Source organism: Kogia breviceps, chromosome 3 (assembly GCF_026419965.1).
Source record: "Kogia breviceps isolate mKogBre1 chromosome 3, mKogBre1 haplotype 1, whole genome shotgun sequence".
In the NCBI taxonomy this organism is placed as follows: domain Eukaryota; kingdom Metazoa; phylum Chordata; class Mammalia; order Artiodactyla; family Physeteridae; genus Kogia; species Kogia breviceps.
Window position 1 is genome coordinate 44,570,836 of NC_081312.1, and position 26,294 is coordinate 44,597,129.

The 26,294-nt window shown below is 34.9% G+C and overlaps 1 protein-coding gene across 3 annotated transcripts in view; it reads right to left on the reverse strand.

Moving 5' to 3' along the window:
- Nucleotides 1-26,294, reverse strand: part of TMEM260 (transmembrane protein 260) — a 58,818-nt gene that overhangs the window by 24,381 nt on the left and 8,143 nt on the right. For all 3 annotated transcript variants that reach the window (XM_059059496.2, XM_067028429.1, XM_067028430.1), the window contains exons 4-7: nucleotides 9,270-9,447; nucleotides 7,997-8,110; nucleotides 4,595-4,774; nucleotides 3,017-3,057 (exon numbers count right to left, since the gene is read on the reverse strand). In XM_059059496.2, coding sequence (XP_058915479.1) covers nucleotides 3,017-3,057; nucleotides 4,595-4,774; nucleotides 7,997-8,110; nucleotides 9,270-9,447 — 513 coding nt within the window. The remainder of the gene's footprint in view (nucleotides 1-3,016; nucleotides 3,058-4,594; nucleotides 4,775-7,996; nucleotides 8,111-9,269; nucleotides 9,448-26,294) is intronic.

Genomic DNA, 26,294 nt, shown 5'->3' on the forward strand with positions numbered 1-26,294 from the left:
TCCAAATAAAGCATTCTTTATAGACCATATCTGAATATGTACTGAATAATTTTAAGGCTTTGAGTCAGATTTTAAAATTATTTTGTATTCTTTTAAATTTGGGAGAAAAAGTACCACAAGAAAGAGTTAAACAGTCTAAGATATTTTCCAGTTGTAACATTTGGTTAACAACTTACACAATTTGACCTGAGATAAGAACAAATAATTATTCGGTATTTTTGATATTGGTATACTATACAGATATTATAAACCAATTTGTATCCTAGATTAGTTTGATAAGAAGTCGTGTGAAACTGAAAATAAAACAATTCAAATAATTTTCTGGAGATCTAATCATGAAGAAAAAAGGAAAGAGAAGTGATCTCTAACCATCCTTTTCTAGGTTATCTTCTTCTGTAAAAGGTTTCCTTGTTTTCTATACTATTTGGTTCAAAAAAATGTTTAAGCAATCTCCAAGAAATGTATTTTTCCCCACAATTAATCTAAATTCTTTCATCAACTAATAAGCATTTTCTAAGTGTTATCTGAGTTCTCAAACAGCTCTAGCAGTCTCCAATTCTTTAAAAAGAAATGACTCTATACACTATCTCAAAGAACTTTCTTCTCCCTACTGGCAATTTTACTGGAGAAAATGTGATGCCATAATTATGGAAACCACACAATGTGTATTTTACTAATGGAAACTTATCTACTATGAGAAGATATCCTTACTCATTTTCAAATACACTTGAAAAATTGATTCCAGCATGAGGCCCATTTCAAACCATTCTTCAAAAGGAATGAAGTCAGTCTCAAAATTTATTCTTGGAGATCGGTTGCTTAAATGTTAAGCTCTAAAACATGGTCACTGCCTAGGGTTAGATTCGATAATTTCCAGTATGCAATTCAACAGGATTGCAATTTAAAGATATGCATGGAGAAAGAATGTAATTTGCTTGACTGGAAAAGAGTAGATGATTAGGTTCCATCATGTTGAAGGATTTTCTAGTAAGTTAATTATGAGTTGCCTTTCTCAATACTCTTGTCCACCTGAAACAATTAAAGACTAGAAATTCTCTCACTCATTCAGAGAGTGCTAGGATTATGCCCCCATACCATATTATGATTTTGTTTGAGCAAATAGTGTCGGAGTGAGTGGTCATCACTCTTGTCAAGTCTTTTTTTCTAAGTATATGACCTAACTGCTATTATTTCAATGTAAAGGAGGCCTTTAAGTTCCCCAATAAATGACTTTTATGTGCAACTAATGAAAGTTAGATGTATGGTCTAGGATTAGTCTTGAGGCTTCTCTGGAGTTCATGTGGGATTGTTAAGACAAAATATACTAGTGATCCTGAATATGATAACAACTTTGGAAGGTAGGTAGAAAAAAGCAGGCAGGGAGTCTTGGCATGGAGAAAAGCAGAACAAAGGAGAAGCCCAGAGACACTGATAAAGTTGTCTTTATCTTTAAAAGAGGAACTGGGCTTCTTGCTACCTTCTTCCCAACAGAAAAGAAAAAGGAGCCACAAAAGTCTCTGTCAGACATAAAAAGAAGTATTTAAAGTCAACTGTAAGAAGCTCAAAAGGTTATATAAGAATAATTGGTGGTAGGGAAATATTTTCAAGGTATAGTATTAAATGAAAAACAGCAGGCTAACAAAACAAAGTATACATTATGATTACATTTTTAAAAACAAGCAAAAATATTAAAAATATTGGAAGGATATAGACAAAAATGTTAATGGATTAAGAACAGTGGTTATCTCTGCATGTTGGAATTATAGTAATTTTAATTTCTTGGTTTGCTTACCTGTATTTGCTAAATTTTCTGTAATAATTATGTATCATTTCTTGGAGTAAAAAGAAAGTAATTTAAAAAGAAAAGAAGGAAGTATGGAAGGAAGCAAGCAAGCTAGCAAATGAACAAGACAGAAATTGTGAGAACCTGTGAACTACCTCACATATCGATTTGAAATATTTTCCCCATATTTTAAAAATAGTTTTCAAGTAGTCCTGTGAATTCCATATTAATAGTTAGGAGATCACTTTAGTGTCAGAGAAACCTGTTCATCCCTAATTTTATATTGAAAATATTGTAAGAATATTACAGAACTGGTATGTATATTTTTCAAGTTGCCTTAATCTATATAGTTTTTTTTTAAACATCTTTATTGGAGTATAATTGCTTTATACTGGTGTGTTAGTTTCTGCTGTATAACAAAGTGAATCAACTATATGTATACATATATCCCCATGTCCCCTCCCTCTTGTGTCTCCCTCCTACCCTCCCTATTCCACCCCTCTAGGTGGTCACAAAGCACGGAGCTGATCTCCCTGTGCTATGCAGCTGCTTCCCACTAGCTAGCTATTTTACATTTGGTAGTGTATATATGTCAATGTTACTCTCTCACTTCATCCCAGCTTTGTATAGGTTTTAAAGCAAATATTAACCGATTTTTCAAAGAACTCTAATAGATAATAAATGAAAATATATTTGCTTAAGCTGGTTCTAATAAGGCTGGATGTTTAAAAATATGCGTGTCAAAATAGAGCCTATGGAGAACTTAAAGGAAGTCTTATAAAACATTAAATAAATTAATGTTTGAAGAATTAAATGAATATAGCTCAAACCAAAATAACAAGAAAATAATTGTTCAAATTGTGCTAAATACAATGTTCTAAAATGTCTCCAAAAGAAAGAAGATATAAACAAAGAAAAAGTTATTTCTAAAGCAACAATACATTGGGTAATTTTGTATACAACTGAAAGTTGAAACATCTTCATTTTATATATTGTATTTAGTCTCCTAATAGTCTTATTTACTGTTTTATTTATTGCTCATTTTAAGCTTTATCTTATTGAAGGAAATGCTGGAATATTTGTCATTATACACAAAAACTGTTAACCACAGAGGTTAAAACTACATCTCAGGCATACTGCTTCACAAACAGATAAACTCAGAAATCCCTAAAATCATTTAAAGGAACTAATAAAGAATTCATTTAAAAATAGTTTAAGATATTTCATACTCACAGCAATATTTCAGACATACTGGATCCTATTTCAGATTTGGCCTAAACATAAAAAAGTTTATTTGCATAAGCATTAAACTGAAGCTTTGGTAGACTATTGTGTTTTAATTACCCTGATTTAAAAGATACATGTTTAAACATACAATGCAACTTGTCTCTTCATTCAAAGTGTTTACTTCAGAGCCTTATTGGATTTTTTAGAAGTCAGTGAAAACTAAACACAGATATCCCTTAGGAATAATTTCAGAGACAATAATTGGCTAAAAATCAGTTAAACTCTTCCAGCAGGAATGATTAACACATTAATGAACTAACAGATTTTACACTTTCATTACAAAGTCTCTTTAAGCTCTTTTTTTGGGCACTTTGGTTAAAGCTCATTATCGCCTGCCTGTAATTTCACAATTATGTGTGAATTATACACATTTCAAATCTGGAATGGCCCTCAAGCAATATTTCAATGGAATAACCAATGTAAGTAAACCAGAGTATAAATTTAAAGTACCAAACTTTCTAAGTCAAAAAATAATAATTATCCTTTTATTAAATGACTTTATTATGAAATACCTCCTACATACAAAAAACATATATAATATATATTTAGGGAATAAAGAGTTTTAAAAAATCTATAGACTCACCACTCATTGAAGAAACAGAACTGCACGAATACCATAAGGTATCTCACAAAGCTCTCAAAAGGGCTTTCTTATCCCCAGTTACCACTGGGGGATAAGAATTTTGTGTTAGTTATTACCCTACTTTCTAAAAATATATAGTTTTACTACTTTTTATGTATCCTTCAGCAATAGACTGTTTAGTTTTTGCATGGTTTAGAATTTTGTATAAATGGTGTCATATAATATTGTAATCTTCTGAGAGTTGCCTTCTTAAGACACAGAAAGTACAAACCATGAAAGAAAAATCAGATACAACTGTCTTTCTTAAAATAAAAACCCATCTGTTTATCCTTTCACTTTTCAGATAGCCATTACCTACAGCCACATTTAGTGTCTTCCCCTAATTTATGTCTTAGGGAAAGAAAGACCTTTTGAATTTCTTTAGAACATACAGTTTCCATTGTGTGAGATCATATTTTATGAAGCATTTACATATTTAGATCCCCCACTGAATACTAACATGAACACTGATTCATCAAATATGTTTTAAAAAAAGAAACAAATATACTCATAAGGTATATTAAAATTTTTGAGATTTTTTTTCCCTTTAATCATTTCCAAATATTTTTCATCACAGACCAAGAGCCCAAAGTGATACCCAATGCTAACAAGACTGAAATGCTTCAACTGCTGGCAGCAGTCTTTTTACTGCTTGTTATTCTGAAAAATACATTCAGTATATACAACAGGATGATGTCGGATTAAGTGATTCATTTTTTTTTCTAACATATGTGAAAGGCTACATTCCAAGGGGCAAGTCTGCTATACAAATAACAAATGAAAATTCCAGGTACTGTCATTGATACAAACACTGATTTTTTTTTTTTTTCCACTCAAGGTCCAGGCAGAACACTGAAGTTTTGCCACTTATTTCCTTAAAAGGGCTTGAAATATAAATTTACCAGACTGAATGTTCCATATTCTTCTCTGAGAAAATGTGTCAAAAATCCTAGCAATGTTGTCTGGTCTCCCCAGGTCCAACGGGCTTGATGGAGGTAGGATGAGATAGGAAGGTAGATATAGGGCAGCAAACCAGCAGAGAGGTACAGACTCAACTTCAACAAAGAGCCCAGGGAGAGTTCCTGCGTCAGAGCACACAGTGTCACGTGTATAATAATGTTTATTTTAGTCAGATTCATCCTGGAACTTCAAGAACACATCAAGGAAAACATCAAATATGTTTACTCAGAGCTGATCTCTCAATTTATATTAAGTCACCACAGAATACGATGTTAAACTTTTTGATTACTGTGGATTACTAGAAAATTGCATCAGTCTGAATTCCTTTGCATGGCAGGTGAAATCTGAGTGAAGCAAATAATATTAGCAAAGATTCATGAGTATCATGTTTGTTGCATCTTTTACATTTAAAACCATGTCATGACATGCAGCATTGCACAGCTGAGATAACCCACTTGGAAGTGATTACTGTGTCTGGTCGTTTTTGAAAATGCCCAAAATATTGTTTTAATACTGATTCACTTCATTCCCATCATCAGGAGCAGACTTCAACTATATACTTTATTATGATTGTACATTGACAATATGTTCTTTCTACAAGTGTTTTGGACATTTCATGGAAATACTTGGCACAAATGAAGCTAGCTTTTAAGTAACATCCCAGTTCATCCAAATGTTCTTTTTTCTCAATTTACATAGGAAGGAAGGAAATTTGTTGTTGCATGCAACAGTCTTGCCTCAAGGAGAATATATTTCTCATCTTCACATTTCTAAAACAATGGACAACACTGCCAAATTTTTATAAAGATTAAGTCCAGAAGAATTCTGGTATACTAGAAAGCAACCACAAATAGTGGTTGCTTTAGTAACTGGGAAAAGGGTCTCTTACAAATATTGTGATTGGAAATTGTCCATTTTTCCTTTACAAAAAAGGAAAATTCATAGGTGACAGTGAATATGAGTACCAAAGTTTGCATTCACCAGAAGTAGAAAAGCAGTTGACTTACATCAGCATTTTCAAATAAACATTCTTAATTGAAAATGGATTGTTTTTACTATAGTACTAATTTTGTTTGACATTTCTAAAGTGGTAATGAGATTCATAAAAATGATGGGATGAAAAAAGTGTAAGAAATAACTAATTGAAAAATATGCTTTTGCTATTCTTAAAAGTGGCTTTAAAGAAAGTAAATGTTTAGATTTTGGCAGTTCCTGCATATTATAAGGTTCAGTTTAGCATGGCAAGATGCAGTTGCTGCAGAATTTTCCTTTTGTATGGGAAATAAACAGGGAAACAATCACATGAGAACTATTTCAGAGAGTGCAGGAGAGAGGTTCTGAGTCCCAGCTGCACGTATACTGGAATCACCTGGGGAACTTTTAAAAAATATTAATATCTGGGCCTTACCCCAAATCAGCTAAATCAGAATTATTTTAGGGTGGTGGGATCACACACATACACACACACACACACATGCACACTCTCTCTGACTTTCTTAAAGCTTCCCAGATAATTTAAGTGAGCAGTCAGGGTTGCAACCAACTGACTCAGGACTTCCGGCTCTGCCTTAGATCACCTGACCAGTGAGATCCAACTCCCTGTCACTTCACTGGTAGATCTTATTTTCTAGCCTCTGCTCTTTAGATAATGAAAATAAAAGGTCCTTTGAAGAGTCATACTTCCCCAAATTTCATCATTCATCAGTAGCTGATCTAAGAACAGAGTAAACAGGCTCTCAGACCAGGTTCCTAACTTGTCAACTATGAGACTTGCTTGTTTTATATAAGAATACGGCTCTACCTTCAAAGAACTAACACAAAAGATTTGCTTTTAAAGTTCATGCCAGAGAATGTACCTCTCTGATATCTAAATGCACCTCCTGTGATATCAGAAGACTGGCTAAGAGTGACACCATCAAGATGGCAACATAAATCATTCCCAACTTCAGTCCTTCTCACAAAACACCATCAGCAACTATCCATAGACATGGCCCCACTGTGAAAATCCCAGAAACTGGGGTTGAGGCTAAAGCATACTCCTGGACCACAGACACTGAGAAGGACCCCTTTCAAAGTGTCAGGGGGCACTCTGACCATGTCACCTCTCCCCTAGGCCAGCACAGCACTGCACCAAGAGGACTCCCCTAGGACTACAGTTTTTCCAGTGGGAAAAGAGAGCCCAAGGTGGATATCCAGCTCCCCCAGCATTGCAGGATGCTTCCCAGGAGGCTCACTAAGTTCTCACCTCACAGGGACCACTGGGGGGATCTTCAGGGCTCAACCATTGGGGATCAGCTAGAGACGGAGAAGGGGAGCAAGGCTTACAGCAACCAGTCTCCCATCTTGGCAGACCACGTTCCTGCTTGCAGCAGTGCCAGAGCAGAGATCTTAGCCAGCAGTTCTGCCCATCTGCAGAGCTGAGCCAGTGGCTGATCCCACTGTAAAATAATTCTGATTTAACAGATGTGGGTCATACATTAACGTAATAAAAGCCATATATGACAAGCCCACAGCTAACATCATACTCGGTGGTGACAGATTGAAAGCTTCTCCTCTAAGATCAGGAACAAGACAAGGGTGCCCACTCACCGGTCTCACCACTCACGTTCAACATAGTACTGGAAGTCCTACTCAGAGTAATCAGGCAAGAAAAAGAAATAAAAGGAATCCAAATTAGAAAGGAAGAAGTGGGAATTCCCTGGCAGTACGGTGGTTAGGAATCCATGCTTCTACTGCAGGTGGCAGGGGTTTGATCCCTGATAGGAGAACTAAGATCCCACATGCAGCTCAGCAGGGCCAAAAGAAAAAAAAAAAAAGAAGAAGAAATAAAATTGTCTCTGTTTGCAGATGACATGATCTTATATAGAAGATCCTAAAGATTCCATCAAAAAGCTGTTAGAACTAATAAACAAATTCAGGAAAGTTGTAGGATACAAAATCAACACAAAAAAATTAGTTGTGTTTTTCTATATAATAACAATGAACTATCTGGAAAAAAATAAACTATCTCATTTACAATAACATCAAAAAAGATAAAATGCTTAGGAATAAATTTAACCAAGGAGGTGAAATATCTGTGTACTGAAAACTATAAGACATTAATGAAAGAAATTGAAGAAGACACAAATAAATGAAAAGATATATCATGTTCATGGATTAAAATAATTAATATTGTTAAAATGTTCATACTACCCAATGCCATCTATAGATTCAATGATATTCCTATCAAGCTTTATATGAAATAAATAAATAAATAAAGCAAGCCCCATATTTTCTGATTCCATAAATATCATAGTGGGCTTAAATAAAATATTATGAATTTTCATTTTTACTCAAAAACTTACCTTCTCTTTTAAAAGTCGAAAGAGAATCCATGGTATTATGCACAAAACATAGACTACTACTGTGTGCTGATTACATAAGCTAAGGCCACAGCAGAAAGCACCAATTTTAGCTATCTGAAAATAAATAAAAGAAAAATATCTAAGTTAAAAAATTCACGAAAAACAGCACAATAGTAAAAAGCTATTCTTTATATTAAAGCTAAGCATTTGTACGATAACTCAGGTTAAAATCAACCTCTTAGATGCAAGCAGTCATGCTTTAACATGCACTAATATTTATCACCATTATTTTTTATTATTATTTTTCATTCTCATCAAATCATTGCAGAGTGACTTTAAATTACTGTCTTCAAACTAAGTTTTACAAAGTCCTATATGATGACATGTCCTAACACTAACAGGATATTGTGTAATTCTCATTCAAGTGGAATCTAGAACTGAAGTTCAACAATTTTGTTTTACTTTTTCTCCTACTGAATTAAATAAATTGGATATAACACTTTTATTTAGAAACCTGGTTCTCTATGGGTGGTCTTTCTGCTATTTTTGAACATATGTTATTTTCATAATCAGAAACAAGTTTATTTTAAACAAAAAATAAACTCTAATAGCACCACAGGTTTGTTTATGGAAGCCACAGATAAACTTTTATATTCTTTTGTTTCTATAATCTTTAATGACATAGGCTGCGCATATACTAAGATGATCTGGCACTCTTCAATGTATAGACAGTAAGCCCTTAGAAGACAGGGTTTCTCCACATTTCAAATTATTTTGATGATAGTGTTGGCCTTAGAAGTCACTGTCATCTCTTTGGGACTACTTCATTTTACAGTTGATCCTCTCCTTTTAGTTAAAAAAAAAAGTGCAAATTTGATCTTTTTTGCAATTAGAGAATGTCAATGTGCCATAATGGTAAATAATTTAAGGTAGTCAACCTAGGACTTGGCATCTTAAGATCACACGCACACACACGATGGTGGATTAACCAACAAGTCTATCTTTCCCATAGGACTCAAAAGGGATTTCAGAACACCCTCATTCTCCAAAAAACTTCTGAACTCCGAAAGAAAAAAAAAAAAATTCATGTTTTATAAAGGCTCTCATGGTTCATAGTAAAAGAATTGAGAATATTTTCTCTCTCAACATGCCTAGATTACCTTGACAGTAATCAGAATAGATAAACAATATCTAAACCAAAGTTAAAAAGAAATAGAGCATCTGTCTAAAAATTAAAACAAAAAGGGATTTCACTTTGATCAAAATAGGTTACCTTTGATCTTTCTTGCGCAGTTGTTGCCTCCTCAAAATGTACAGTGAGAGCCATAAGCAGCCCCACAAACAGATTGTTTAAGCTAAAAACCTCTGCTGCAATGGACCACTGCCATGTTAGACGAGAAAATGAAAACACCCCCGCAGCAAGGATTCCTCCAGCATATGAGCCAGAAAGCCTGCAAATACAGATAACATGAAATCTTCTTTCCCAACAAAAAGAACCGACTTTATTTTCCTTTTTGTGAACTGTAGCAGCAGCAATTATGACAGTCGCCCAGCACTATCCCAACACATTAGATGGTTAATACATTACTTCATGTAATAATTCCTTTCAACAGATTTTAATTATGAAGTCCATATATTAACCTATTAACAAACAAATGAACAAACCTGCTTGGTATCCTATGGATTGGATGAGGTTTAGTTCTCAGATGTAACCTTTAGGATTCAAGCCAGTTCAGAAAGCCTGAAGAGACAGTAGCTAGAGAGATAACAAACCTGTGTCATTTTTCTTGCTATATCTAAGAAGAATGATAATGACTGGTTAAGACTGAAATGTGTTTAATTGTAAAAATTAATGAAACGGCAGAATATCTGTTCAGGAACATTCACTTATTGTGGAATGTTTGGATCTAGGTACTTCCTACATTCATCTCCCAACATTTGGCAAAATATGTCTTGATCACAATATTTGGTGCTTTTAAGATCTTGTAAGCTAGATTCTTAGTTTCTGATGATTTCTTCTTTACACAAAGTCAAAGTTAAAAATGATATATCTTTTAAAGAGAAGGATGGGAATGTGAATTTTAGAAACCCAGAAGAATCAAATGCTACACTTGGAAACAAATTCCTCGCCCTCAAATGCTAACAAGAGCCCCACATTTCAAATCAGTCAAGGAAACTGGATCTCAATTCAGAGATAAGATTTGAGACTGGTAATGTGGCATATCAAACCAAAACAACTTCCTATTTCACTATAAATCTAAAGCTATGAAAATTAAAGCTATTACTGAAAATCTATTGCTTACAAGCATTATTCAGCAAGCATCTCTGTGTCTAATAATTATGATATTATATGGCTCCAGGGCATTACTTTTTAGCTGTATTGCTTTGTATAAAAATTATGGAGTAATTGTATGGCTTTTAATAAATCTTAATAGAAAAAAAAAAAGCTAAAAAATTTCAGTATCACCAAACCTGTTTTTCTTTGAGTTTCTCTTTATAATTTTTCTGTTTTCTTTCCCTTATAAAAATTATCAGTTTCCTATTTCTTGCAGAGTACTCCATTCTCCCAGTTATCCTGATTCAGTACCCTAAAGTTATTTCTTCCTTCCAAATTCCTTCCCAGATTCCTTTGCATTTGTATTCCTATTGCCTTAGACTCAATTATTTTAATAGTTTCCTAACTTGTCTTATGTTTTTCCAACCTTTCTGCAATATAACATCAGATTAAACTTTCTGAAACGTACTCTTTGTGAATACTTTTCATCCCTACAGGATAAATTAGAAATGAGTTAGCCTGGAATCCAGGCTCCCAATAAACCAGACACCCCTAGCCACTAATTACCAACATGATCTCTCACCAACTAGTCAAGCTCCTCAAAATTCCCTAATAAGACAGGACTATTCCTAGCTCTGCACCTTTGCTCATGCTGTAGTGCTGAACTGAATATCCTCGCTGCTCCTTTATTAGAACTCTGCTCTTTTCTCAATTTTCTCTTCAATTCCCTGGTTTCTAGCCTATCTCTGCATATCGATAGCATTTAATTGTTTGTAACAATTATTTTGACATTGTTTTTGAAATATGAACTGGAGTTAAACTTCACTTAGATTGGAAGCATCTAGCCCCAAGCACAGAAAGGAAACTTAGCAAATGAGAGAATGAATTAATCTTCAAGTATTAGTAACATTTTAAAGGAACTTCTAAGTTTCAGCTCTCAATATGACTCTGGACAGTCAGCATAAGATACAAGATTCCTTCCTCTACTTAAAAGAAAGGAACTGCTCAAACGGAGACATGACAAAAGGACATAGGAGCCAGCTTACAGGGCTCTCATGGCCAAACTGGGGATAACTTGATCATCAAGATAATTATAGTAATAGACTGTAAACCCAATGAATAAATAAGAATCTATGAATCTATAGTGATACAAAAATTGGGTGAGAAGAGAAAGTCCATGGAAAGGCAACTAATAACTGTAGAAGAAATGATGGAATTAAAATCACCATTTGGTAACTGTCATAACAATAATCAATGGATACCAAAATGGGTAAAAGGTTTGCAGTAACAGAAATATGTACATAGGCTAAATGTATCGTCCTGTAAATAGTTTAATTACAAAGGGAAAAATGGTAACTTTACAGTGGCAAACTGGACAGACACAATCTCAACCACATGATCAAAGTTAACAGCCCAGTAATGGGACAAACAAACATCATATGCTTCCTTATCTATTGCAATAAAAAGAATATAGCATCCTTTCTATGGCATTCCTGCCAAAAATGCATTACCTGAATCTAAGCAAGAGGAAAGACAAACTCAATCTGAAGGACACTGTACAAAATAACTGTATATATCAAAAAATGTCAAGGTCTTGACAAAAAACAAACAAAAAAATCATGAGGAACCATCTCAGATTAAAGACACTAAAGGGATAACACAATAGAATAAAAGACATGATCTAGGATTTTCTTCTACTATAAGCACACTATCTGAGAAAACTGGAAAAATTGAATCAAGTCTGAAGGTTAGGTAACAGTGTCGTATCATTGATAATTTCTTTATTTTGAGACCTCCATTGTGGATATACAAGAAAATGTTTTTAAGGAAAATATCTTGAAGCATTTAAGGGTAAAAGGATACTATGACTGCAGCTTATTCTTAAATGGTTAAAAAACAAAACAAAACAATAAATACATACCCACTGAGCCAAGGATAAAGCAAATGTGGTAAAATACTAACATCTGGGGAACCTGCGTAAAGGGTAGACAAAGAGTTGGGCTCTTCTTGCCACTTTTCTATAAATCTGAAACTACGTCAAAATAAGAAGTTAAAAAAACAAATCAGCAAATTTCCAAGATAATTTGCTAATATTTATTGAGTTTCTTGCTAGCTGTGTTTCAGGTATTGCTCTAAGTGCCTTCTTTATATTAATTCATTTAATTTGCACAATAACCCTATGAGTAGATGTGATTTGTCTCCTTTTTTCAAATGAAGAAACTGAGGCTCAGGGAGGCCAAGTAATTTTTCCAAGTCCTATGGTAGGTAATTAAGTGGTAGAACCAGGATTGAAATAGTTAGTCTAGCTATTTAGGACCATGACATTATGGGGTAAAAGATGGTTATTTTAGTTTTAATGTCAAATAATTTATTCCAGAATAATGATACATTGTACTTTTACTTGGTTAACCATGCACCTCCTTGAGTGAAGAATAGAACAGAAGTTTTGTCCATTATTAGAATCGTGTTTATGTCTCTGTTTTATCAACACAACATACTACCAACTTGAATTGTGCACAGCACCTGTCAAGATTGATTTTAACCGGTTTTTTTTTTTTGAAAGGGCAATTAGTTAAAGTTTAAAACCACCAAACAGTTAATTAAAGAGAACTGATATGTACAAATCCTCAGGAAGAAAACTCATGACTCACTAATCTACAATGATTTTTAACACATTATTATGCTCAGGAAGATATCCTAGTGTTTGAATTCTTGACATTAATTACTGGAATTATGAACTATGTTAACTGCCTTTTCAAATATTTCATAAGGTTTTAGAAATTGAAGAGTAAAGGTAAAATTATCAACTTCAGTGATAAAATTTATCCAGTCACCTTAGACTATTACAGATAGTTATGTACATTAGCATTTTATTGAAGACTTATCCTACAACAGCAAGGTCTGTATAATCTGAATTTTCCCCACCTGATTTCTGTCCCACACCATCCCCCTGCCAAGGTCAGGATGGTTTTAGAACAAATAATCCATATACTTTCATTAGATTTTTCTTGGTATCAGAGAAATAATTTGTGAGACTGCTGAGTAAGGTTATAGAAGAGAAGGTAACTGATTATAAAACCAGTAATGGAAATCAAACCTATAATCTTGATCTTTTTAGCATCTCAAATGAGCTTGCTTAGAAATCAACTCAGTCTATAGGAATTTGGGTTGTAGTCCTAATATAAATTGAAGACAAAAGGGTAGTGGACCTTTTCTTTTCTTTTGGTTTTGCTGCTTAACATCTAAAATCCTCTCCTATGCTTGAGGGATACGAGTTTATGAGGCACGGCCCCTCCTATTATACACACTGAAAATACGAGATACTTTTCCAATCTCCTTTGCAGCTAGAGCATGGGTGTATGACTTGGGCTCTGTCTGTCAGAATTACCTGCTCCATTCTTTGAATTGGAAAATCGTGAGGCCAGGAAGCAGGGATGGAGACAGAATCAGACATGGCTGGTGGGATTTGTGCATCATTTTCATAGACAATGATGGCAGCACTTTGAGGGGCAGTGCTCAGAATCCAGGTCAGTGTTGGTGGTGTAAGCTGGGGTGTCTGGGGCCCAGAGATGGCAGCAGTGGTGGTTTCACTAGCATACACCTGCCTAGGACTCTGAATATTTTGGGCTCAGAGCCTGGTAATCCAGCCCTGCTAGAAATTCTGCAAGCTCTGCAACTTCTCTTTTTTTTTCCAATGCTAGATTTGAATGTTTCCTTTTGTAAAAAGCTTTATTGAGACATAATTCATATACTGTACATTCACCCATTTAAAGTGTACAATTAAAGATTTTTAGTATATTTACAGATATATGCAACCATCACTACAATTTTATAACATTTTCATCACCTCAGAAAGAAACTCTCTCTCCTTTAACTATCTCCCCCCTATGCCCACCACCAATCTCACTGCCAGGCTTAAGCAACCACTAATCTACTTTCTGTCTGTGAATTTCCCTCTTCTGGGCTTTCTTATAAATGGAATCATAGAATATGTGGACTTTTGTGACCGGCTTCTTTCACTTAGCACAATGTGTTTGAGGTTCATCCAACTTGTAGTATCAGTATCTCACTTCTTTTTATGGCTGAATTAATATTCCACTGTATATATATACCACATTTTGCTTATTCATTCTTCTGCTGATGGACATTTGGATTGTTTCCACCTTTTGCCTACTATGAATAGTGCACCTATAAACATTTGTGTACAAGTTTTTGTGTGGACATATGCTTTCATTTCTCTAGGGTATGTTACTAGGAGTGGAATTGCTGGAGCCTATGGCAACCCATTTAATCATGTGAAGAACTGCTAGACTATTTTTCAAAGTCACTACATAATTTTACATTCCCACTAGCAATGGATGAGGGTTCTGATTTTTCCAAAACCTAGTGAACACCTGTTACCTGATTTTTTGATTCTAGCCATCCTAGTCGGTGTGAAGTGGTATCTCCCTGAGATTTTTTTTTAAAAGCATTTTTAAAAAAACATTTATTTATTTGGTTGCGCCGGGTCATTGAGTTGACATCTGGACCTCACATCCTCTGGTTTTCCTTCTATGGCTCTGGATCTTCCTTATGTGTTTTCTCCAAATGGCTCCTCTTCTTGCATTGAACTCCTGTGAAGCCAGTGTTTCCCAAGATTTCTTTCTCAGGACATTGTTCTCACTCTGCTCTGCCTGGGTGACTTTACTCACAATCTTGATTTCACCTGCCAGCTACAAACTAAAGAAACCAAATGTCTCCAGAAATGCCTCTCCCTTAGTTTTGAACTTACCTTATCCCCCAACTTACTGTTGTACCCTCACCACAAAGCCACCCCAACTCTGGATATTCCATACAACCTCAGTGTCCGTACATGCAAAACTGGTTTCTCATCCTCCTCCCTGAAATCATTCCTGCTCCCGGGTTCTCTATCTTAGTAAATTTCATTATCTTCCTCGTTTAGTTATCTAAGTTAAGAGACCTAGGAGTCATCATCAGGGCTCCTCTCTCCTTCTCCCTGCCAAACATACCACATCCTGCCAACTGTACTTCATCAACATTTTAAAAACTCACGCTCTTCTCTCCACCCACATCACCACTGCCCTAGTTCAGCTCATCTGAATCCTCACCTCAGGTTCACACCAATACTGCAGCTTTGCGTGCTGCCTGCTTCCAGTGCTAGGCCCACCACTGCCACCAGTGAGGGACCTCAAGCATATCTGATCTTGAACTTTTCTGCCTCCAACCCTTCAAGGATTCCTCTTTGACTGTCAAGCATATCCCAAGCTCCCCATGACAACAGACAGGGATTTTCGTGGTCTGGTCTCGGTGCACCTGTAGCTTCATTTTGGACATAGCCTGTTTCGAGCTGTACTCCAGCGACACTCAATGACCTGTAAGCCCCTGTGCCCACAGGCTCTTTCTCCTCCGCCTCTGGGTTTCTCTGCACAGGAGCTTCTCTGTGTCTGGAACATGGTTCTGCCTTCACTTGGCCACCGCCACTCATTGTTTACAACTCAACACGGGCGTCACCACTCCGAGAAGTTTTCCCGAAAGTACTTTCACCGAGACTAGGGTAGTTGCTCCATCTCCAGATTCTCATTAAACTAAACATACTAAATGTGTACTGAATAGGTAGATTTTTCTGTATTTCTGAGGAAGAGAATATTTTAACTGTAACCTAATCAAAACATAGTAAGGAAACCAGATGTGAGGAACTTAAAACTCTCTGAAGTATTACAAAGTCAAGAGAATTATTTTTGGACTACTGATACCACTAGATAGCCATGTCAGCATATTAGCACTTTTTAAAAGGTAAAAGTATATTGCACTTTACATATATGTGTATTTGTGTATCCCTAGAAAAGCTATATGATTTTTTGAAAACTAAATGTTTATATATATGTATTTAATTTCAGATATACTTTATCTTCAGTTTTTAATGCTCTTCAAATATCCAAAGTGCAATGGTGTCTAATTACCTCAACCTAAGTCCAACCATCTCTAGTAATGCTTTATAAAATAACTTATGCCATTACTTAGAAATTATTCTTTTTTAATTGTAAAAAATTGAAAGAAAAGATGTTTTGGTAGTGGAGTAAATTTTGTTTCTTTTAAGAACCATGTCCTTTACCACTGCTGTCCTTTACTGTTATAAAAGTGATGTTTTAGTAACAAATGCGACTAAGGGAAAAAAAAGTAAAAGATTCATTTTGATTTTGTTACGTTGATTTTTTAAAAATAAAGTGAGGTCCATATGGATATATCTTTCAGAAACTAGGGAATAATCATTTCATCATTCTGTACTTTAATTCAAGTGTTTAAATATTCTTTTGGCAACAGTATAGAAATAATAATTTACTTTAAAAGTTTTTTCATATTACTTGATTTATTCCTTGTCTGTAACACAAATATTTCAAAGGGAAAAATAAAATATGGAAGGTTCACAGTTACTCATATTGCCTTTCACACTGATGTGTAAAGAAGATCCCTTAGTTTCTCAAATTTTTGTGAAATTTCAAACGAAATACCTCAGAGTTTCCATTTTATGTCTTTTTGAGACAAATATCAATGAATCTTTCATATCAATAAGCCACTGGGAATTTGAGATAGAAAAAGACATTAAATGTGCAGAAGACTTATCTAAGTGATGCTGCAAAAATCACACTGACAAATATGTCTGTAGGTGAATCTGGTCTTAAACTTTTTAAGCAAATAAGATGACTTAGTGAGACTTCCCTGGTGGTCCAGTGGTTAAGAATCCACATTCCAATGCAGGGGACACGGGTTCAATCCCTGGTCAGGGAACTAAGATCCCACATGCCACAGGGCAACTAAGCCCATGCGCTACAACTACTGAGCCCATGCGCTCTGGAGCCCATGTGCCACAACTAGAGAGCCCACGCACCACAACTACTGAGGCTGCGCGCTCTGAAGCCTGTGCACCACAACAAAGAGCCTGCGCACTGCAACAAAAGATCCTGCATACCGCAACTAAGACCCAATGCAGCCAAATAAGTAATAAATAAATTAAAAACAAAAGATGACTTAGCAAGCACTGTTTTAAATCTGTTTATCAGTTTTTTTTTTAAAGGCATGAATTCTATGAATCTACTGAATCCTTTTTTTTTTAAACATCTTTATTGGAGTATAATTGCTTTACAATGGTGTGTTAGTTTCTACTTTATAACAAAGTGAATCAGTTATACATATACATATGTCCCCATATCTCTTCCCTCTTGCATCTCCCTCCCTCCCACCCTCCCTATCCCACCCCTCTAGGTGGTCACAAAGCACTGAGCTGATCTCCCTGTGCTATGTGGCTGCTTCCCAATAGCTATCTATTTTACATTTGGTAGTGTATATATGTCCATGCCATTCTCTCACTTTGCCCCAGCTTACCCTTCCCCATACCCGTATCCTCAAGTCCATTCCCTAGTAGGTCTGTGTCTTTATTCCTGTCTTGCCCCTAAGTTCTTCATGACCATTTTTTTTTTTTAGATTCCATATATATGTTAGCATACGGTATTTGTTTTTCTCTTTCTGACTAACTTCACCCTGTATGACAGACTCTAGGTCCATCCACCTCACTACAAATGACTCAATTTCATTTATTTTCATGGCTGAGTAATATTCCATTGTATATATGTGCCACATCTTCTTTATCCATTCATCTGTTGATGGACACTTAGGTTGCTTCCATGTCCTGGCTATTGTAAACAGAGCTGCAATGAACATTTTGGTACATGACTCTTTTTTTTTTTTTGGTGGTATGCGGGCCTCTCTCACTGTTGTGGCCTTTCCCTTTGCGGAGCACAGGCTCCAGACGCACAGGCTCAGCGGCCATGGCTCACGGGCCCAGCCGCTCCGCGGCATGTGGGATCTTCCTAGACCGGGGCAGGAACCTGTGTCCCCTGCATCGGCAGGCAGACTCTCAACCACTGCACCACCAGGGAAGCCCTCTCATTGATTTGCATTTCTCTAATGATTAATGATGTTGAGCATTCTTTCATGTGTTTGTTGGCTACTGAATTCTTAAAGCCTCTAATTAATCCAGCATCTGTTTTGATTGCTGGGGCCTTTGTTATGAGTTGGACCAATTATGAGCCTTCTCGATGAAGGGTTCCCCAAAATGGATGATTAAACTAGTTAGTTGTAATCTAACTCTTTTGGGCAATAATTCTAACCAGAACACACACTCTATATTTTTTTTTCCCCTGAAAAGGCTACAACATATGTTTGTAATTTTTTGGCAGAGTGAGATTATATAAGTAGAGTGAAACACTATGCATAAATACTGGTACATGAATTGGTAGTCCAAATTTCTGGCTAAGCAATATTTCTTTCAAAAATATATGGAAGGAATATCTAATCTGATATTGTTACTTAAACATGAGTTTTAAATGAAATTGTTGTTCTGAGCCCACAAAACAAGCTGTTTGGTATCATCCATAAAGTCAAATGTACAGATGGAGTATAAATATAAGTACCTCCAGAATAAGACAAAACAACTGTCATCTATTTGTAGACTAAGTATGAAGGGTTTTTTCCTCAAAGAAAAATGGCATAATCAAAAACACCATTGTGTTTTCACTTAGCAGTCAAGAAGGCCTACGTTCAATTTTCATTTCGTTCTCTTAAATAAATATGCTTAAGTAATTATTATTTTTTCAAAAAGCAACTAAGGAATTAATGAATTTATTTACCCTTAATATGCTAAAGTGACATCTTAAAATTAGCTCATTAGAATTAAAAGACGTACATTTTTCTGCTGAAATTGATGAACCTACTTCAACCACACTAATAGGAAGCTGGAGGGAATAAAAAAGGGAAATTCAAGTGAGGTTGTTAATAAAATGAGAACTGTTTTCAGCAGAACTCACTAATAAATTGCAAATAATCTAAACTGTTTTCCACTTGAACTAAAGAACACCTCATGATAAATTATATATAATATGAGAAAAAACTGTTTTCTATTCCCAATCTAGAGGCTCATAAAGCCTCATAGAAGGATATCAAGGGAGACACTTCTTCAAGTGAAATACATTTTCTTAGAATCTAACCTGACTTAACAGAAAGATAACATCTTACAAGCCTAGATGAAGAACACACACTTCAAACATTACTGTGAAATTTTAATAAAACAACCATTGTATTTTAAAAGATAGTCACATGTCAACAATCAAAATCAAGTTTTTACACTATTAAAGAGGCATGCTTAATTTTCAAGGTCTCACACTAACAGAGTAAGGTAATGATATGGATGATTCAAAATAACAATCTTAAAGTCATTGAAGTATGTTTTATATTAATAAATATATCTTACAAATATGTTATATATAAATATATATTTTGCAGTATATTGGCAGTAAATAAATTTTCCTAATTGTTTTTAACTTGGGCTAACACTAAAACCATGTAGTTCACATTCCAGGAGATCACAGTGGTCAGTCACTGAGAAAAGATATACCAAGAGTATGACAGATAGTATGGGAAAGGTGGTTAAGTATTTAAAATTTCACCCGGAAAATGCAAATGACAGAAATTCTCCACTAGGGTAAGGAATATGTGATGCTTTTAAGAGCATCCTAACAAATGTGAGGCTCAGAATTCTGTAAGGCCTACATGAGGTTCCTAAGAGAGGTACTGATTGTGCAGCAGTTTTCTCACTTATGGAATACTATTCATCTGTTGACACAATGGATAAATCAGGAGGTTACAATTTACACCACTGACACAGGTTTGCTATTGATGATAAGGTATATTTTTCTTTCCGCTACACAGTATTTGATTTTCATGTGTAGTCACATGTTTGTCTAACCCTCAATCAAAAGGCAAATAACAGAAACCTGAAATTCTTTCAGAACACACATTTGACGTGCCTCATAAAATTCATGAATGTATTTGTCTTCAGTGTTACTTGTGTGCAAAGAACCCAACATGGAGGGTATACTACTTTCCTTCAACACTGAAAACTCCTACTTGAAGTAAGTAGAATCAAGCAGGAAGGCCACAATACAGCATCTGAGCATTACTGTTAAATAAATTAGTATTAGTGTCAACTCATATTCACGACTTTAAAAAAATGCAGCGGATTACAGGTAAGAGATATGGTAAAGCAGGGTACAATTAGTGGCAAATCTACTGCCCCTGTCCTCCCAGGTTCTTATCTTTCTGGGTCTTGTTCATGAAGATTATACAAATGTTATCTCTGGCTCCCATTCACAAAATCAACACTCATATATTTCTCTCTTCAATGTACCTGGAGATGGTCAAACTGGGAAGCTACTGACAAGAAAGGTTTTCAGTTTCAGCTAAACCTTTCTCATTGAGTGGCAGTTCACTCAAGACCATTTCAACAAATATGTATTGAGTATCTAACATGTTCCAGGTGGGCAAATTATAGTCAGTGGGCATTTGGAGAGCAGTAGAATCTAAATTTTTTCTTGTCATTTTCAAGTTTAGACCTAATAAACATAAATCAATAGTTGGGGACATGGTATATTAAAGTTCTACCTCTGAAGCCACCATCACTGAACCTAAAAAATAATGTAAAACATTTCCATCTTTAATAAATTTGCAAGTAATCCCATTTTCCTATATTTTATAAAAATTTACCTTCACTCCAGGTAAAATCCTACCAAAGTTTATTCTGTTCCATGCGATTCTATCAAAAGGATGAAAACTGTTCTACCCTGAATTTTCAGCTATGTAAATATCAACTACCAGTACACTTAAAGGAAAAATACAAAGTATTATTCCTGATTTAAAACCACTAAATAAACTTGGGGGAAAAACTGGAAAAGGCTTCGAAAAGGAAAAAGGCACAAGTGAAATGGAAGGAACAAGATTATGAATAGCTTCCATAAATAAAATGTAATTATACAATTTCCATTAGAATTAAAATTTGTTCACTAACCAATAAATGATGAAACTATTCAAGGCTTAGAACAATTCACTTTATTACAGCTCATCAACCTTATATCCAAATATCTAAAAGGAAAACACCAAACTGAGCTTTATAGGAATCACCATCATTTACTTTACATTTTACCAAGTTTCCACAGTATGCCAAATGACTTGCACTATGGGAGGCAATATCTTAAGGTACAGTCTAGCTTAAAATAACTCCCAAATTACAGATTTTCATCAATTTTGTTTGAAATGTTTAAAAACACACAAGGCCTTAGGCTTCCCTGGTGGCGCAGTGGTTAAGAATCCACCTGGCAATTCAGAGGACACGGGTTCGAGCCCTGGTCCAGGAAGATCCCATATGCCCTGGAGCAACTAAGCCCGTGCACCACAACTACGGAGCCTGCGCTCTAGAGCCCAAGAGCCACAACTACTGAAGCTTGCGCGCCTAGAGCCCGTGCTCCGCAACAAGAGAAGCAACCACAGTGAGAAGCCTGCGCACCACAACGAAGAGTAGCCCCGCGCGCAGCAACGAAGACCCAACGCAGCCAAGAATAAACAAATAAATTAATTTAAGAAAGAAAAGAAAAAAGCACACATACAAAGCCTCAAGATTAGCTTATTACTCAATCTTGACAGTGTATTTTGCATTTGGTAGCAAAACTGAAATTGGTTAAAAGTATAGTCCAGCATATTATTCTCAAAGTCCTTTTTAACTGAAAACTTAGAAAATGCTGTATAACTTTTAAAATGTTATATACTAAAGGTATATGAAGTAAACTTAAAAGATCCAAATAACTAAGATCAACAGAATGAGGGTATTAAACTACTTTCATCAGCAACACTAACTTACTAAACAATAGAGATTTAATATAAAGTACTCTTATTATGCAAAGTTATGAAGTATATTGTAATATTTCAATTCATTAAGACTGCTTTCTACTTTTTATGGCTTTGAAAAGCAGCAAATCTATATGAGTTATGGTTTATAATTTTATTTGTAACTTTAAGAAATATACGCATTTATTATTATAGCCATAATGACTGATGACTAGTTCCAGTGGCAAAATCTCGGCAGGAAACAGATTTAGCAATTTAAATGTTTTATAAGTTTCTGTAATTGAGGAAACTTTTCATAATCTGACGTTTGTTAAAACCACTTATTAGAAATTATGCAGCACAGTAGCTGTGGAAATATGAGCTAGCTTCACAATTATAAAGTCAGCCTATGTAGCCCTTTCCTATTGTATATAGTGGCATAAACCCCACGGCGGCCTATCAGCTAACTGGCAGGCAGGGGGCTGCTCTATTCAAAGTGAGAGATACAAGCTGCAGGGCAAAAACCTGGCAGCTCCCATCTGACCCCACAATCCCCTACTGGTGACAGCTCCAAGCTCCATGGCAAATTAGGCCTTCTCATATTACAATTGGAGAAGACAGATTCCATTAGCAGTATCTGAAATTGAGTGGAGAGCTGCACTGTTATCAGACTTGACTCATAAGCACTGCTATTAATCAGAGCTATGATAGCATTTATATATTTCAAGCTATCTGCTGCCGCTGTGATATTCTGCTACAAAGGGTTGATGGGACTTAGGAAAGTGAACAATAGAGCTTTCTGGGAAAAGCAGAGTAAATCAAGAAAGTCTATGACTTCCGCACATTCTGAAGGGATTGTGGTTTACATAAATTTTCTCCCAATTGGAGACTGAGCTCTTCCTCATCTTACACATGGGATTTAGTTGTCACTCAATGGTAACAGCTGTGAAAAGGTGAAGCGGCCCACCGCTCAGAATATTGCCTTCGCTTTTAAAGCAATTAACCCATGAACAGGAGGATACCTGGTGATATCAAAGGGATTAGGCCAGGCAATGCATTATTAACATTTCCTTGAACTAATTCTAACTCTGACTAGCTGTCAGAAGAGACTCTACAGTCTTAAAAAAGAGTTTTTGCCCTGCTTTTTTCCCTTCAAAACGAAATGCTATTTGAGCCTAATATGTCCCTCTACTTATAAGAAAATGCAAATGAACCAAGCTCTTAATATGCTTAGCCATTCTGAGTCAATGCAATTTTAATACAAGTATGAGAGAAATATATGATCAATTAACCAGGGATCAAGACAGATATTCTCCTGAATAGAAATTAATGCTCCAGTACTTTCCATTCTTCTTCAACTACAAAAACTTGGTGACTATTTGTTACTTATGCATAGTTACCTCTGAAATTAGGAAGAGCTTCACATTATTCTCTATGGCAATAATCTAAAATACTCTTTGAGCTGGAAAATCCAAATGTCTCTTAAGCAGGAGATTCTACGCTCTTTAAGGTATGGCATTTTAATTTTCGATTTTTATTGAATGGAATCTTAGCTGAAGCTATAAGAACAGCAGACACGGTGCTCATAATCAAGTGTTTCTGTTCCAAAAGTTTAATAAAATTAATTTTTAGCAGTGGCAGAATGTTTAGGAATATATAACTTATAAAAAATAAAATATGCATAAGTAAAATACTGGCACAAAACAGTCTTCCAGGAGATATTTAAATATCACTGAAATTGGTTTTAAGTTCTTTGTAGTAAGCAGGCACAGTTTCAAGATACCTTTAATTATAATTAATATTCATATATTCTAGGGAACCTGCTTGACATTAAGAGATCTGATTTCTTACTGTACAATGTTAATGGTGTTAGAAAGTTTTTTTATGCAAGTTTCCTGAAACAGTGCCTTTTAGAAAAACTGTTTACTTAATAGTAACTTTGTCTTACTCTCTTTAAAATAAGCAATGAATTTTGATTATAAAAACTAAAAGAATTTTACTTTCAGTTCATATGAGTGTGTAACAAATATTGCTCAATGAATTCTTCTATAGTTCCATTTGGCCCATACTAGCTTGAAAAGGATATGCCGACTCTCAAGCCTGTTGAAAATATATTCCCTGCCTTGTAAGTATCAAAATACATGATACAATACATGCCCTCACCTGAGATCATAAGCAATTTAAATCTTCCCTCAAGTAAAGAATTTTTATATGATACTATCAAAAGACTCCATTCTATTTCAGTGTTACCAGAACATATGAAATGTAAGCATGTTGATATTAATTACAGTGATTTCAGTACTCCTTCCTTACTAAGTATATAGGATCTAGTTTGAGGTTTCTTAGAAAACAATTTTGAAATTCAAGTACTAAGGAAAGCTAAATGATGTTCCTATTAGTGATTTACATACCTATAACTTTCAAAATTTTATATTAATAGGATTTGTGAATTTCAAATATGACATTTTAAATATCATACAATCAAACTAAAAAATCATTTACTTCATTGGCCTTAAAAGAGAAAATCCCAGTTTCTCTAAATCACTAACTGTAGTACAGTCAAATGCACAGATGTACATATTAATAAAATGAATACTATTTCCTATAAATGAAATATATTAGATTAAACTCCCTTAACATAGTGCATGCTTTAAAATACCCCTGAAGGGGACAATACATAAATAAATACATGCAGAAACAACTGCCACAATCTTACTATTTTTAATTCAATAAACTAGAGTGACACAGCTTTCAATGTGCTGTTTTACTCATATGCTTTCTACATCAGGGCAAAGCAAATATAAAAGAGTTCTTGCCAACCATTAGGAAAGACTGACAAAATATGCAGTGTTAATGACATCTTAAAGGCTTTTAAAAGCAAGAGAAAGATGTAAGAAAAGCAAAAATTACAGAGTAATTGGAAACAACGAATAAATTGTTCTTTCAGTCTAAGTCATGTTTACTGAAAAAAATGGAGCTTTTTACATCAACATATTTAAACAGAAATTTGCTTTTGAAATACAATCTTTGTTTAAAAGTTACAAAAGGTCTTTATACCCACCCCAAGAGCTAAATATAGTGAATGCTATGTGAACAATTACCTGAAAAAAACCTAAAACTGTTAAAAGAATTAATTTCCTGCACACCAGTCAGCACTAATCCTACATGTACAGTAATGTTCTCTTAAGTGATGGGGGAAAGAAAGAATACAGCTGTCTCCTGGATCAAAACCCTTCAATATTCAACAACAAAATGGAATGATGACTTGGTCGGCAAATGAATAAAGTAGTGAAATGTCTCCTGAATGAGTTCTGGTGAAGGAGTCAACCTGTGAAGAAATACATTTACTGTACACTGGGACAGGAAAAAAGCCGTCACTGTAATGGCTGCACAAAAACCGCGTCCTGCTCTTGGCCTTATATTCACAGAAGGAAGGTTTTAAAGGCTAGGTTCAGGTCATACGACAAATGAAATTGTAACAAGCCAGCTGACATTGTATAATGTCTTCTTCCACTCGATCAATAGGCTACTGTTAGTCCTATTACCATAGAGATGGCTTGCTCTTTCCCAAAGGGTGGCTATTGTTTGACAAAACAGATTTGCCACTTGAACTAGGTTGTTCCCAAAGGACGTGTACCTTGTCAATTATTTGTATTCAAAATAATGAAGTATTTTCATATTAAAAATATGTAAGAGATAATGTTGTCAGATCCCTTTTCAGAAAGAAAGCAACTTTTCCAAAGTACTAGATTACTAAAAGCATGCAAATATCCAATTTAGCCTATGAAGAGTTTTTGATTTAAAACATATGTCAGCAAGTATACGAATTTATCATTAAGACTGTATATTAAAAGAAAAGGGTCACAGGCTTGTGTGCTAATCTAAAACCCATTATAATCAAGCATAATAACTAATCAAAGCTATTTTAAAATGTGGACAACTCAAAGGAAAACTATTGTCCCAAACTATTCAGATTCTGGAAAGATAAAGATTTTTATATATGATTTTTACAGTGGTTTTTATGTGGAAGGGCACTGACAATTAATATAGTGGAAAACATGGAAAAGTTTTAGAAAACGAATCACTTTACTTGCTTAAGAGCTGGCTACGGCATTTAAATATATGTATATGTAGTAGAAATAATCTAAAATACAGATGAACTAACAAAACAAATACAAGTATTAGTTTTCTTTAAAATGTCTTTGTCTTAAATGTCTTGCAAAAACTCATACATTTAATAAAAGACAGGTAAGTTCTAAACTTCAACCTAGATATTTAAAAATAAAAAGAGTTTTTCTCTCAACGAAAATGACA